The sequence below is a fragment of the Gobius niger genome (assembly GCF_951799975.1).
Source record: "Gobius niger genome assembly, chromosome: 16".
Classification (NCBI taxonomy): domain Eukaryota; kingdom Metazoa; phylum Chordata; class Actinopteri; order Gobiiformes; family Gobiidae; genus Gobius; species Gobius niger.
The window spans coordinates 30,167,883-30,182,267 of NC_136867.1; the positions used below are offsets into that span (position 1 = coordinate 30,167,883).

A 14,385-nucleotide genomic window follows, 5' to 3' on the forward strand; every position below is an offset into this window, starting at 1 on the left:
TTTAGACCAGGCTGGCTCCAGGTTGTGTTTAGACCAGGCTGGCTCCAGGTCGTGTTTAGACCAGGCTGGCTCCAGGTCGTGTTTAGACCAGGCTGGTTCCAGGTTGTGTTTAGACCAGGCTGGCTCCAGGTTGTGTTTAGACCAGGCTGGCTCCAGGTTGTGTTAAGACCGGGCTGGGCCCAGGTTGTGTTTAGACCAGGCTGGCTCCAGGTCGTGTTTAGACCAGGCTGGCTCCAGGTTGTGTTAAGACCGGGCTGGGCCCAGGTTGTGTTTAGACCAGGCTGGCTCCAGGTTGTGTTTAGACCAGGCTGGGTCCAGGTTGTGTTTAGACCAGGCTGGCTCCAGGTCGTGTTTAGACCAGGCTGGCTCCAGGTTGTGTTAAGACCGGGCTGGGCCCAGGTTGTGTTTAGACCAGGCTGGCTCCAGGTTGTGTTTAGACCAGGCTGGCTCCAGGTCGTGTTTAGACCAGGCTGGCTCCAGGTTGTGTTTAGACCAGGCTGGCTCCAGGTTGTGTTTAGACCGGGCTGGGCCCAGGTTGTGTTTAGACCAGGCTGGCTCCAGGTTGTGTTCAGACCGGGCTGGGCCCAGGTTGTGTTTAGACCGGGCTGGCTCCAGGTTGTGTTTAGACCAGGCTGGTTCCAGGTCGTGTTTAGACCAGGCTGGGTCCAGGTTGTGTTTAGACCAGGCTGGGTCCAGGTTGTGTTCACCAAAAAGTGAAACAAAAATGTGACAAAAATTCAACTAAAATGTAACAAAAATGCTATTAAAAAATGACAAAAATAAAAAAAAATTTAAAAAAATTCTATTAAAAAATGACAAAAATATTTTTTTTTTAACAAAAATTCAACAAAAATGTGACAAAAATTTCACCAAATTGTGACAAAAATTCAACAAAAATGTGACAAAAATTTTACAAAAATGTGACAAAAATTTTACAAAAATGTGACAAAAATTCAACAAAAATGTGACAAAAATTCAACAAAAATGTGACAAAAATTCAACCAAAAAGTGTCAAAAATTTCACCAAATTGTGACAAAAATTCAACAAAATTGTGACAAAAATTCTACAAAAATGTGACAAAAATTCAACCAAAAAGTGACAAAAATAAAAAAAATGTGACAAAAATTCAACCAAAAAGTGTCAAAAATTTCACCAAATTGTGACAAAAATTTTACAAAAATGTGACAAAAATTTTACAAAAATGTGACAAAAATTCAACCAAAAAGTGACCAAAATTCACTCCAGGTTGTGTTTAGACCAGGCTGGCTCCAGGTTGTGTTTAGACCAGGCTGGCTCCAGGTTGTGTTTAGACCAGGCTGGCTCCAGGTTGTGTTTAGACCAGGCTGGCTCCAGGTTGTGTTTAGACCAGGCTGGCTCCAGGTTGTGTTAAGACCAGGCTGGGTCCAGGTTGTGTTTAGACCAGGCTGGCTCCAGGTTGTGTTTAGACCAGGCTGGCTCCAGGTTGTGTTTAGACCAGGCTGGGTCCAGGTTGTGTTTAGACCAGGCTGGCTCCAGGTTGTGTTTAGACCAGGCTGGCTCCAGGTTGTGTTTAGACCAGGCTGGCTCCAGGTTGTGTTTAGACCAGGCTGGCTCCAGGTTGTGTTTAGACCAGGCTGGCTCCAGGTTGGACTGGGTGTGACTGTACTCAGAGCTGCAGGTCTCATGTCTCTTGTTTAGACCAGGCTGGCTCCAGGTCGTGTTCACCAAAAAGTGAAACAAAAATGTGACAAAAATTCAACAAAAATGTGACAAAAATTCAACTAAAAAGTGACAAAAATTCAACAAAAATGTGACAAAAATTCAACAAAAATGTGACAAAAATTCAACAAAAATGTGACAAAAATTCAACAAAATTGTGACAAAAAATCAAAAAAAATGTGACAAAAATTCAACCAAAAAGTGACAAAAATAAAAAAAATGTGAAAAAATTCAACAAAAATGTGACAAAAATTCAACAAAAATGTGACAAAAATTTTACAAAAATGTGACAAAAATTTCACCAAATTGTGACAAAAATTCAACAAAAATGTGACAAAAATTTTACAAAAATGTGACAAAAATTTTACAAAAATGTGACAAAAATTCAACAAAAATGTGACAAAAATTCAACAAAAATGTGACAAAAATTCAACCAAAAAGTGTCAAAAATTTCACCAAATTGTGACAAAAATTCAACAAAATTGTGACAAAAATTCTACAAAAATGTGACAAAAATTCAACCAAAAAGTGACAAAAATAAAAAAAATGTGACAAAAATTCAACAAAAATGTGACAAAAATTTTACAAAAATGTGACAAAAATTTTACAAAAATGTGACAAAAATTTTACAAAAATGTGACAAAAATTCAACCAAAAAGTGACCAAAATTCACTCCAGGTTGTGTTTAGACCAGGCTGGCTCCAGGTTGTGTTTAGACCAGGCTGGCTCCAGGTTGTGTTTAGACCAGGCTGGCTCCAGGTTGTGTTTAGACCAGGCTGGCTCCAGGTTGTGTTTAGACCAGGCTGGCTCCAGGTTGTGTTAAGACCAGGCTGGGTCCAGGTTGTGTTTAGACCAGGCTGGCTCCAGGTTGTGTTTAGACCAGGCTGGCTCCAGGTTGTGTTTAGACCAGGCTGGGTCCAGGTTGTGTTTAGACCAGGCTGGCTCCAGGTTGTGTTTAGACCAGGCTGGGCCCAGGTTGTGTTTAGACCAGGCTGGCTCCAGGTTGTGTTTAGACCAGGCTGGCTCCAGGTTGTGTTTAGACCAGGCTGGCTCCAGGTTGTGTTTAGACCAGGCTGGCTCCAGGTTGTGTTTAGACCAGGCTGGCTCCAGGTTGGACTGGGTGTGACTGTACTCAGAGCTGCAGGTCTCATGTCTCTTGTTTAGACCAGGCTGGCTCCAGGTCGTGTTCACCAAAAAGTGAAACAAAAATGTGACAAAAATTCAACAAAAATGTGACAAAAATTCAACTAAAAAGTGACAAAAATTCAACAAAAATGTGACAAAAATTCAACAAAAATGTGACAAAAATTCAACTAAAATGTGACAAAAATTTTACAAAAATGTGACAAAAAATCAACAAAAATGTGACAAAAATTCAACCAAAAAGTGACAAAAATTCAACTAAAATGTGACAAAAATTCAACTAAAAAATGACAAAAATAAAAAAAATGTGACAAAAATTCAACAAAAATGTGACAAAAATTTTACAAAAATGTGACAAAAATTTTACAAAAATGTGACAAAAATTCAACAAAAATGTGACAAAAATTCAACAAAAATGTGACAAAAATTCAACCAAAAAGTGACAAAAATTCAACTAAAATGTGACAAAAATTCAACTAAAAAATGACAAAAATAAAAAAAATGTGACAAAAATTCAACAAAAATGTGACAAAAATTCAACAAAAATGTGACAAAAATTCAACCAAAAAGTGACAAAAATTCAACTAAAAAATGACAAAAATAAAAAAAAGTGACAAAAATTCAACAAAAATGTGACAAAAATTTTACAAAAATGTGACAAAAATTTTACAAAAATGTGATAAAAATTCAACCAAAAAGTGACAAAAATTCACTCCAGGTTGTGTTTAGACCAGGCTGGCTCCAGGTTGTGTTTAGACCAGGCTGGCTCCAGGTTGTGTTTAGACCAGGCTGGCTCCAGGTTGTGTTTAGACCAGGCTGGGCCCAGGTCGTGTTTAGACCAGGCTGGGCCCAGGTCGTGTTTAGACCAGGCTGGCTCCAGGTTGTGTTTAGACCAGGCTGGGTCCAGGTTGTGTTTAGACCAGGCTGGCTCCAGGTCGTGTTTAGACCAGGCTGGGTCCAGGTCGTGTTTAGACCAGGCTGGCTCCAGGTTGTGTTTGGACCAGGCTGGCTCCAGGTTGGACTGGGTGTGACTGTACTCAGAGCTGCAGGTCTCATGTCTCTTGTTTAGACCAGGCTGGCTCCAGGTCGTGTTCACCAAAAAGTGAAACAAAAATGTGACAAAAATTCAACAAAAATGTGACAAAAAATCAACAAAAATGTGACAAAAATTCTATTAAAAAATGACAAAAATAAAAAAATTGACAAAAATTCAACAAAATGTGACAAAAATTCAACAAAAATGTGACAAAAATTCAACAAAAATGTGACAAAAATTTCACCAAAAAGTGACAAAAATTCAACTAAAAAATGTGACAAAAATTCAACAAAAATGTGACAAAAATTCAACAAAAATGTGACAAAAATTCAACAAAAATGTGACAAAAATTCAACAAAAATGTGACAAAAATTTTACAAAAATGTGACAAAAATTTTACAAAAATGTGACAAAAATTCAACAAAAATTCAACAAAAATTTGACAAAAATTTTACAAAAATGTGACTCCAGGTTGTGTTTAGACCAGGCTGGCTCCAGGTTGTGTTTAGACCAGGCTGGCTCCAGGTTGTGTTTAGACCAGGCTGGCTCCAGGTTGTGTTTAGACCAGGCTGGCTCCAGGTTGTGTTTAGACCAGGCTGGGTCCAGGTTGTGTTTAGACCAGGCTGGCTCCAGGTTGTGTTTAGACCAGGCTGGCTCCAGGTTGTGTTCAGACCAGGCTGGCTCCAGGTTGGACTGGGTGTGCCTGTATACTCGGAGCTGCAGGTCTCATGTCTCGTGTTTAGACCAGGCTGGCTCCAGGTTGGACTGGATGTGACTGGGTGTGCCTGTGTACTCGGAGCTGCAGGTCTCATGTCTCACCTTACTGACTTGTGTGACGGCGGTGGCGGCCAGAGCGGCGCTGGCGATGTCCTCCAGTTTGCTGCGGCTGATGGCGGAGATGAAGTTCAGGTAATAGGCCTCATAGAGCTGGTTCCGCAGGTCCTGCACAGACACAGGAGACCCTCAGGTTCATGACGTTACATTTAGTCTGATATCAGTCGCTTTGTTATTTTCTGTAAATGTGATGTAGAATAAACTCGACCTCAACCTCCAAGAAGGAACTACTGTCAGTTTTTAACCTCTTAACCTCTTACCACCCGCCTAAACCAAATGCATTCTGTCGTCTTTGGCTGTTATATAGGCCTGTGTAACACCTCATTTGAAAGCTAAGACTCACAAAACTGATCTTTTTCCTTTTTTTGTTGATTTTTTTGTTGAATTTTTGTCACATTTTTGTCACATTTTCGTCAATTTTTTGTTGATTTTTTGTCACATTTTTGTCACATTTTTGTTGAATTTTGGTTGAATTTTTTGTTGAATTTTTGTCACATTTTTGACAATTTTTTGTTGAATTTTTGTCACATTTTTGTTGAATTTTGGTTGAATTTTTGTCAATTTTTTGTTGAATTTTTGTCACATTTTTGACAATTTTTTGTTGAATTTTTGTCACATTTTTGACAATTTTTTGTTGAATTTTTGTCACATTTTTGACAATTTTTTGTTGAATTTTTGTCACATTTTTGTCACATTTTTGTCACATTTTTTGTTGAATTTTTGTTGAATTTTTGTTGAATTTTAGTTGAATTTTTGTCACATTTTTGTTGAATTTTTGTCACATTTTTGTCACATTTTTGTCACATTTTTGTTGAATTTTGTCTTTTTCTTCTCATTTTTTGTGGCTGTTTTGGTGCTTTTTTCCTAAGAAGCTTTTTGATTAGGGTAAAGCCAAACTGGTGGGAGTTAAGAGGTTAATATAGAAGCTGCAGTTACACGTGTGACCTGAGGTGGCAGTAGTGAGTATAAAATGGCTAACTTTCATCTAGCCCCTTTAAGTAATACTGGTATCGAAAAAAATAAAAGTATCGAAAGCAGGTACTGAAAGGTTTTGATGCTGTTGGCAAAACAAAATTTATAAGAAATAAAATGACAAAAACTAAAAAATTCAATAAAAATGTGACAAAAAATCAACAAAAACGTGACAAAAATTCAACAAAAATGTGACAAAAATTCAATAAAAATGTGACAAAAATTCAATAAAAATGTGACAAAAAATCAACAAAAACGTGACAAAAATTCAATAAAAATGTGACAAAAAATCAACAAAAACGTGACAAAAAATCAACAAAAACGTGACAAAAATTCAATAAAAATGTGACAAAAATTCAATAAAAATGTGACAAAAATTCAACAAAAACGTGACAAAAATTCAATAAAAATGTGACAAAAAATCAACAAAAACGTGACAAAAAATCAACAAAAATGTGACAAAAATTCAACAAAAACGTGACAAAAATTCAACAAAAATTTAACAAAAACGTGACAAAAAATCAACAAAAATGTGACAAAAATTCAACAAAAATGTGACAAAAATTCAACAAAAACGTGACAAAAATTCAATAAAAATGTGACAAAAATTCAATAAAAACGTGACAAAAATTCAATAAAAATGTGACAAAAATTCAATAAAAACGTGACAAAAATTCAACAAAAAATCAACAAAAATGTGACAAAAATTTAACAAAAATGTGACAAAAATTTAACCAAAAAGTGACAAAAATTCAACAAAAACATGACAAAAATTCAACAAAAATGTGACAAAAATTTAACCAAAAAGTGACAAAAATTTAACAAAAATGTGACAAAAATTTAACAAAAATGTGACAAAAACTCACACACAAAATAAGGTGACACAACACAGCAACAACTCGAGGAAAAAGCTCAGTTTTGTGAGTCTTAGCCTTCAAATGAGGTGTTACACAGGCCTATATAACAGCCAAAGAGGACAGAATGCATTTGGTTCAGGCGGGTGGTAAGATGAACTTTCAGCCGCCCTGGTCCTGTGGTGCCCCCTGTTGGACCGCTGGTGTATCGCATCATCAGTGGTATAGTTTTGGAAATGCCCGTGTGGTACCTGGCAGATGCGGTCGATGTTCTCCTCCGTCGGCATCACGAAGTAAACAGCTGGAACGTCTGGAATGGGGTCTCGGTCCGAGTGCAGCAAACTGAGCACCAAACGCACAGACAACAGGAGAGATTCCAGTGAGTCGGAAGCACAGAAGAACTGCTTTAAAATACAGTCACCTTTTTCAACAGGCCACATTTAACCTCTTCACTCCCGCCTGAACCGAGAGGATCTTTTTCCTCACGTCATCAGATTTTTTTTCCATCATTTTTTTGTTGGGAATTCAACTCATTTTTGTAACTTTATTTGTAATTTTTTTGTCAAATTTTTATCACATTTTTTGTCCAATTTTTATCACATTTTTGTCATTTTTCCGTCAAGTTTTTATCACATTTATGTAATTTTTTTGTCACATTTTTGTCATTTTTTGTCATTTTTTTGTCATTTTTTGTCACATTTTTTGTTACATTTTTTGTCACATTTTTTGTCAAATTTTTAGATTTTTGAAAAATTTTTGTCACATATTTGAAATTTTTTGGTCAAATTTTTATCACATTTTTGTCATTTTTCCGTCAAGTTTTTATCACATTTATGTCATTTTTTTTGTCATTTTTTGTCATTTTTTTGTCCATTTTTTATCACATTTTTGTCATTTTTTTTGTCACATTTTTTGTCAAATTTTTAGATTATTGAAAAAATGTTGTCACATATTTGTAATTTTTTTGTCACATTTTTTTTCTTTATTTCTTTTTTTTGGTCACATTTTTGTAATTTTTTGTCAATTTCTTGTGACATTTTTGTCACATTTCCATCATTGTTTCCGTCTCAGTTTTGTTGCTATTTTCACACCTTTTTTCCAGAAGCTTTTGGATTGGGGTAAAGCCAAACTGGAGAAAATGTGCTCGGTTCAGGCGGGAGTTAAGAGGTTAAAACCATTTAAATTCCCCAGATCTTTGTGTTTCCTCCTAAAGATTTGTTTGAACAAATACTAAACAGTAGAGCTGGTTCCGTTACACTAAAGTATGTGTCGTCTAGAGCCAGAAAACAGAAGAATAATGTGTGGAAGATCTGCACTTTTACAGCATCGGGTTCAACTCCAAGGTCAAGAAATGTGGGGAAAATGGGGGATCATTTGGGGAAATATTGGGGGAAATTGTGGCAAAAATAGGGAAAAAGTGGGAAAACTGGGGGAAATATTAGTGATAAAAATGAAGGGGAAAATTGTGAAACTGAGAAAATTAAGAAAAAAAATATGGGAGAAAATAGGGAAAGAAATACAGAATACATTGGTGAAAAAGATTAGGAAAAATTGTGGAAAATAGTGAAAAATGGGGGGAAATAGTGAAAATATTAGTAATAAAAAATGAGCAAAAATTAGGGGGGAAAAAGGAAAACGAGAAGCAATTGGGGCAAAAATAGGGAAAAAAATTGGAAAAACTGGGGGGAAATATTAGTCATGAAAATAAATGGGAAAATTGGGAAAACGAGAAAAATATGAAAAAAATTTGGGAGGGGGGAATAGTGAAAATATTAGTAATAAAAATGAACAAAAACGAGGGGAAAAAAAAGGGAAAACGAGAAGAAAAACAATGTGTGAAAAAAAGAAAAAAATATTGAAAAGAAAAGGAAAAAAAAATCGAATAAAAATTAGCAAAAAAAATCCGTTATCTGAGCAGAAACAACTTCCTTTGTAGAGTTTGTGAGGACGGGTACGCACAGGTGCAGCGTGATGCCCATGTCTCGCAGCTCCTTGACGGACAGCAGAGGGGAGATGATGTCCTGCCCGAACCGGTCGTAGATCAGCACCTGGAGGCACCAGCAGAGGGCAGCACAGCATGAGCACAGGTCTGTACATTACAGGGCAGTGCTTTCCACAAACAAACCAAATCGCTTATTCATTTACAAACACTGTACAAGATCCTCCTCCTGCTCTTGCATTTTGATGTAATAGTAATCATATATTTATTATTGTTTCGATCTCAGCGACAAATCAGTGGCTCGTATTTTTCACACATTAGAGAAACAAATCTCTGAGTGAAAGGCAGAGGAGCAGAGGAGCCTGGGAAACTCTGCACTGTGAGTCCTCGCATTGATGAAGACGTCAATCCGGGGATTTATGACGTGTCCCTGAGCTACGTTTATAGGCAGATTCACATAAACTGTGGTGTTTCTGAGCCGCATTTACGTTGTGATCGGCTTCACGGGCCAGTAAACAGAGCTGTTTCTCACCGCATGGTCTGGACGGTGAAGCCAGGGCCGACTATGGCGAGGCAACATTTCTGATGTTCCTCCAGAATAAACACGGAGGGACGGACGGAGCGTGAGATGGACAGACGGATCGGTGCGGCGTCAGCAGTGATGCGGTCGCTGTATCGGTCTGTCGTGGTGAAGAGGGAGCTGAGTCGGGGCAAAGCTCTCGATTTACCGATCGATCTACGTTCCCGCCCTCACCTATGGTCATGTGATTTGGGTCACGACCGAAAGGACGAGATCGAAATGAGTTTCCTTCGCAGGGTGGCTGGGGCTGAGGAGCTCAGTTACCCGGGAGGAGCTCGGAGTAGAGTCGCTGCTCCTTCACGTTGAAAGGAGCAGCTGAGGTGGCTCGGGCATCTGTTCCGGACAGTGTTAATTTTGACAACATATTTTAATTTAGTTTTAGTCTTGTACTAAAACTAAATTAAAATTGAAATGTAATTCGATTCTAGTCTAGTTTTAGTCGACTAAAATTGCAAGTAAATTTAGTCGACTAAATGTAAGACTAATTGAGTGGACTTTGCATTGATAATATTGATTCTAATCATGTTTAATGTTGTTCCTCTGCTTCATGGAGCTGCTCCACATGAACAAAGCTCAGAGCTGATCCTTTAAACATGATCTGAGGCTCTTTCAGACGCTCAATACAAGTTTGGATGATTTCAGTCTCTCCTTTTCATTTTTATTTAGTCTGATTTTAGTTTAGACTAAAACATCTGGACATTTTAGTCATAGTTTTAGTCTCATGAGAAACTTTTAATTTAGTTTTAGTCCAATTTTAGTCGGAAAAAATATCACTTTGACTAAAATTAAGACTAAATATTTTAGTCGACGAAATTAACACTGGTTCCGGATACCCCCTGCTCGCCTCCCCCGGGAGGTGTTCCAGAGCGAGGCCTCTTCCCATCGCTGTGGGAAGAGGCCTCGGAAGGCCCAGGACACGCTGGTGGGAGTATGTCTCTGGTCTCCGAGCTGGCCTGGTGTGGCCTCGGGGTCAGAACAGCTGGAGGAGGTGTGTGTGGATCAGGAGGTCCACACACACCTCTACTGAGACGCCGCCCCCGTGACCCGGCCCCGGATAAAGCGGAAGAAAATGGATGGATGGAATTCATAATAAACAAATGATTAGATGAAGTTTAGTGGCCGTTGGAAATGAACCCAAACCAAAATTAGCTGAAAAAATTGAATATGTTTCAACATTTGGATCAGAAGCCACTTTTATTTGTTAATTTTATTATTAACCATTTCATTAATGATTTCAAACCAGGCTTTGACTTCATCTAAATGAGGTGGATGGTTTTACAACAGCCGAAAACATCTGCATTGTTCTTAATCTGCGATGTTTGAGGCTAAATGCTAATGCTACATAGGAAAAATAAACTGTCAAAACACACAGTTCTCAACGTTTCCCAGAGCAGCCGCTTAAAGGTATAGCGGAGGATGTTCTATTTCCGGGTGGATCATCAAGACGATTGGTCCTAATTGTCAGTCATTCTGGTGATCTGCTACGTGAGGCCGTCGTGCGCGCTCGCCCTTTGTTAATTTCTGCGCATGTGCACTTTCAGGCCTATGTGAGTTACGCTGTTAGCCGTTCATTGCTGTAGCAGAAGCACCGAGTCGTTTGAAAATGGCAGAGAAAAAGTGTCTTCGAAGTGTATGAGAAGAAGAGAAAGGCTTCAGGGAAGAGAAACAAGACCAGAGTGTTTTTGGGAGATTCTTCCTCCTCGGAGGCAGGTAGAGCGTTGCGCTTTTTTTTTTTTTAAGTGGAGAGGGCGGTTCTTTCCTAAAATTTGGGAAAATCCTCCTGTATACCTTTAACAACTGTTTCCAGAGGTCACTACGTCATCTGGCCTTAATATGCTTAGTTTATAAAGCATAAAATGTAAAAACTACGAAGCCTCAAAGCTGCTTTATTGTCACCGGGGAACTGCCTGCTGCTTTTGCTTAACACTGTCACTAAACACCTTACTCAGGCAAAGGCATATGTTGGGTCTTATTTTTAGATTTTAGTTCGGCTTTTAACTCAATAAAGACTCATATCTTTTTAAAGAGACTTGGTGACCTTAATATCAATTCAGGACTAATTTCATGGATCAGACAGTTCCTCTCCGGCCGCCCGCAGAGCGTCTGTGTCACTGTGAGCACTGGATGTCCACAGGGCAGCGTATTGTCGCCGGTTTTGTTCAGTCTTTTTACAAACAAATTTCAAATAAATAACACCCAATTCAAACTGTTAAAATATGCAGATGACACGGCGCTCATTGGTCTCCTGCACCCAAACAACCCGTCAGCTGGGGGGTCCACCAAGGCGCTTCAAAACTGGTGCAACAGCAGCAGCTTCAAATGAATGTGGCCAAAACCAAGGAACTTGTTTTAACATCTTGCTCCAATCACAACACAAATTTACATCACGTGTCACTCAACAGTCAGAGTGTGGAGAGAGTGAGCACTTTCAAGAACCTCGGCACAATCCTAGACGCCCAGATCAAGTTCCAAAGCAACGCTGAGGAGGTGTTCAGCGACTGTACCTTCTGAGGAAGCTCAGCAGTATCGGGGTCAGTCCAAAAATTCTAGAATCTGAGTACAAATCAATAGTTGAAAGTGTTTTAACGTTCCATCTCACTGCCTGGTAAAATCACATGACCTGCAGAACAAAAACTAAACAGGGTGGTGTTGGTGGGCTTCAAGATTGTGGGAAGACCTCAGAGACCTTTGACTGAGCTGTACAAGGAAAGGACACTGGCAAAGGCTCGAGCTGTTGCCTCTGACTCTGCTCACCCTCTCACCCTCTCTAGGAGGCGATACAGAGTCCCACTGGCGAAAAAGGCTGTGTTTAAGAAATCTTTTGTCCCCTGTGCTGTGAGGATCCTGAATGAAGCAGCGACCTGAAGATAATCGCCACAGAAATGAACTGTTCTTTTAAATGTCTTTTTGTTTTATTTTGTTATATTTGTTTTTTATTGGGCATGTTTGTATGGTCCACAGTCTTGTATTTCTGTGTGTCGGTGAGCCAAAGATAAATTTCTACCTCGGTAGAAAATAAAATTCTATTCTATTCTATTCTTTCTAACCCCATGTCCCGTGTGTCTGAGGTGAGTCTGAGCAGTTCTGTACCTTCCACACGGGCTCTGACAGAGACGTGTTCAGAGGAGGAGCGTTGAAGTTCAGCATCCGCTTCAGAGCAGCTGCAACACAAACACAAACATCAGTCTCTACATCACTGAAAAGACAAGATCAAGCTCTTTTTACTCTTCTGTGATTATAATGGCTTTAAAGAGGGGGTGTTCTGCTTTTCTCAGTCCCATAGCACCAGTCTATATCTCACTACAATGATGACAAACCTTCTGTTGGTCTGTAAATGCAGTAAATCAGAATAACTGCCTTGTATAAAATGTCTCTCTCAAAATGGCTGTAGTGAATGTCTTGAAATAGGCCTCTGTCTCTTTAAGAACCTCTGAGCCTTTAGACACGCCCCCTCCACACGCTGTCTGTGGCATCAGTGGGGAGGGGGTTCTGCTGAGGAGCAGTGGTCGGTTACTCGGCTGGTGACGAAAGCTCGGAGGCGTCTCCAGGAGGTGGGGGCGTTCCTAGGAGGACTCAGGCAAACCTATCCCTAAAATGGCCGCCATCAGAGTTTTTACAGGTTACTCAGAAATACGTGAATGTGCCAAGGCAACACTTCAGCCATGTTTTTAATGAGGGAGTGACAGAATAACATGATGGAAAGCTTGAAAAAGTTCATTTTGCAGAATACCCCCTCTTTAAATGTGGATGTGAGCCATGGGTTTGTCTCCAGGTCAACACAACCACAGGAGCAGATATCTCTATATTACTGCTGTACATTATTCATGGGTCTCTGCATCAAAATGACAGACAGTATATGAAAAATGACAACTAACAAACACCCAAAACGCTCCTGTCAAATGTTCTGAACCAGAAAAGTGAAGAACATGAAGCTTTGGAGGAAATAAGCCACGAAAAGAAACGAAAACCACAAAAGAAAACGCTGATTTGACTTTAGCCTGTGGCTTTGTGACAGTTCTCTGTGTAAAGGCAGGTTTATTAAAGACGCCAAAGTCACTGAGCAGCTACAAAACAAACATCTGACCAAAAACAAACTGCGGTGAAGCATTTAGTTTATTTAGAGGCGTTTTCTGAGCGCGATTATCTCCGGTATGGTCACAGTAGCATCGGTTAGCTCGGGCGGTTTGAGCTTTAATTTCCGTGACAGTCCCGTGAATGTCCGTGTCGTCCCGGCGGAGACGTGTCCGCGCGGTCACGGCTCGGTACCGACGCCCAGAGCCAAAAAAAATAAGGTAAACAGGTGAAATAAAGGCGTTTTCTCACCGGTCTGCTTCTCCCGGGCGGACGCGGCCGCCATGTTGGATGTTGTGAGTGACGTGACGCGGATGACGTGGCGCTGCTGCGTCCACAGGGTGACGCAAAAAAAGGAAAAGGGTTTAAAAAATAAATGTTTCACTGTTCTTTTTACAAACAGCACATACACATAAGAATTATCTGTACATTTATTATCATTTAGTTTAATGCTCAGCTCTGAAATAAGAAAATTAATCAAAACAATTTTCCTTTTTAACCTCTTAACTCCCGCCTGAACCGAGAGGATCTTTTTCCTCACGTCATCAGATTTTTTTTTTTTCATCATTTTTTCATCATTTTTTATCACATTTTTGTCACATTTTTTTGTCGCATTTTTTGTCATTTTTTCGTCATTTTTTAATCAAATTTGTCATTTTTTGTCACGTTTTTGTCATTTTTTTTGGCAATTTTTTTTCCTTTTTTTGTCACATTTTTGTCATTTTTTCATCAATTTTTTGTCAAATTTTTGTCATTTTTTCGTCAATTTTTTGTCAATTTCTTGTGACATTTTTGTGACATTTTTGCCACTTTATCATCAATGTTTTCTCACTTTTTTGTCACATTTCCATCATTGTTTTCGTCTCAGTTTTGTTGCTATTTTCACACCTTTTTTCCTGAAGCTTTTGGATTGGGGTAAAGCCACCGGTTCAGGTGGGAGTTAAGGGGTTAACCCCCACCTGAACCGAGCACATTTTCTCCAGTTTGGCTTTACCCAAATCTAAAAGCTTGGAGAAAAAAAAGCATCACGAGCAAACGCAAGGAATAAACAAGTAACAAAAAAGTGACAAAAACGTAGTGAAAAACACCACAAAAACTCATAAAAAAAACACAAAAAAACAAAAGTAAGGAGGGGGTGGAGGTGCTCACTGGTCTCGATCGTTTGTAGTACCAGGTGCTCTTCAGAAGAATTGGGCAGAATCAAAGGAATTTGAAAATAAAGTGCAGTTGTGCCTCGGAAACTTTATTTTCCACTTT

The 14,385-nt window shown here is 39.1% G+C and overlaps 1 protein-coding gene across 1 annotated transcript in view; it reads right to left on the bottom strand.

Moving 5' to 3' along the window:
• Positions 1–13,436, bottom strand: part of scfd1 (sec1 family domain containing 1) — a 61,706-nt gene extending 48,270 nt beyond the window's left edge. The window contains exons 1-5 of the mRNA XM_079573482.1: positions 13,381–13,436; positions 12,148–12,218; positions 8,498–8,586; positions 6,790–6,880; positions 4,698–4,820 (exon numbers count right to left, since the gene is read on the bottom strand). Coding sequence (XP_079429608.1) covers positions 4,698–4,820; positions 6,790–6,880; positions 8,498–8,586; positions 12,148–12,218; positions 13,381–13,414 — 408 coding nt within the window. The 5' untranslated portion in view covers positions 13,415–13,436. The remainder of the gene's footprint in view (positions 1–4,697; positions 4,821–6,789; positions 6,881–8,497; positions 8,587–12,147; positions 12,219–13,380) is intronic.
• Positions 13,437–14,385: the final 949 nt, after the last annotated feature.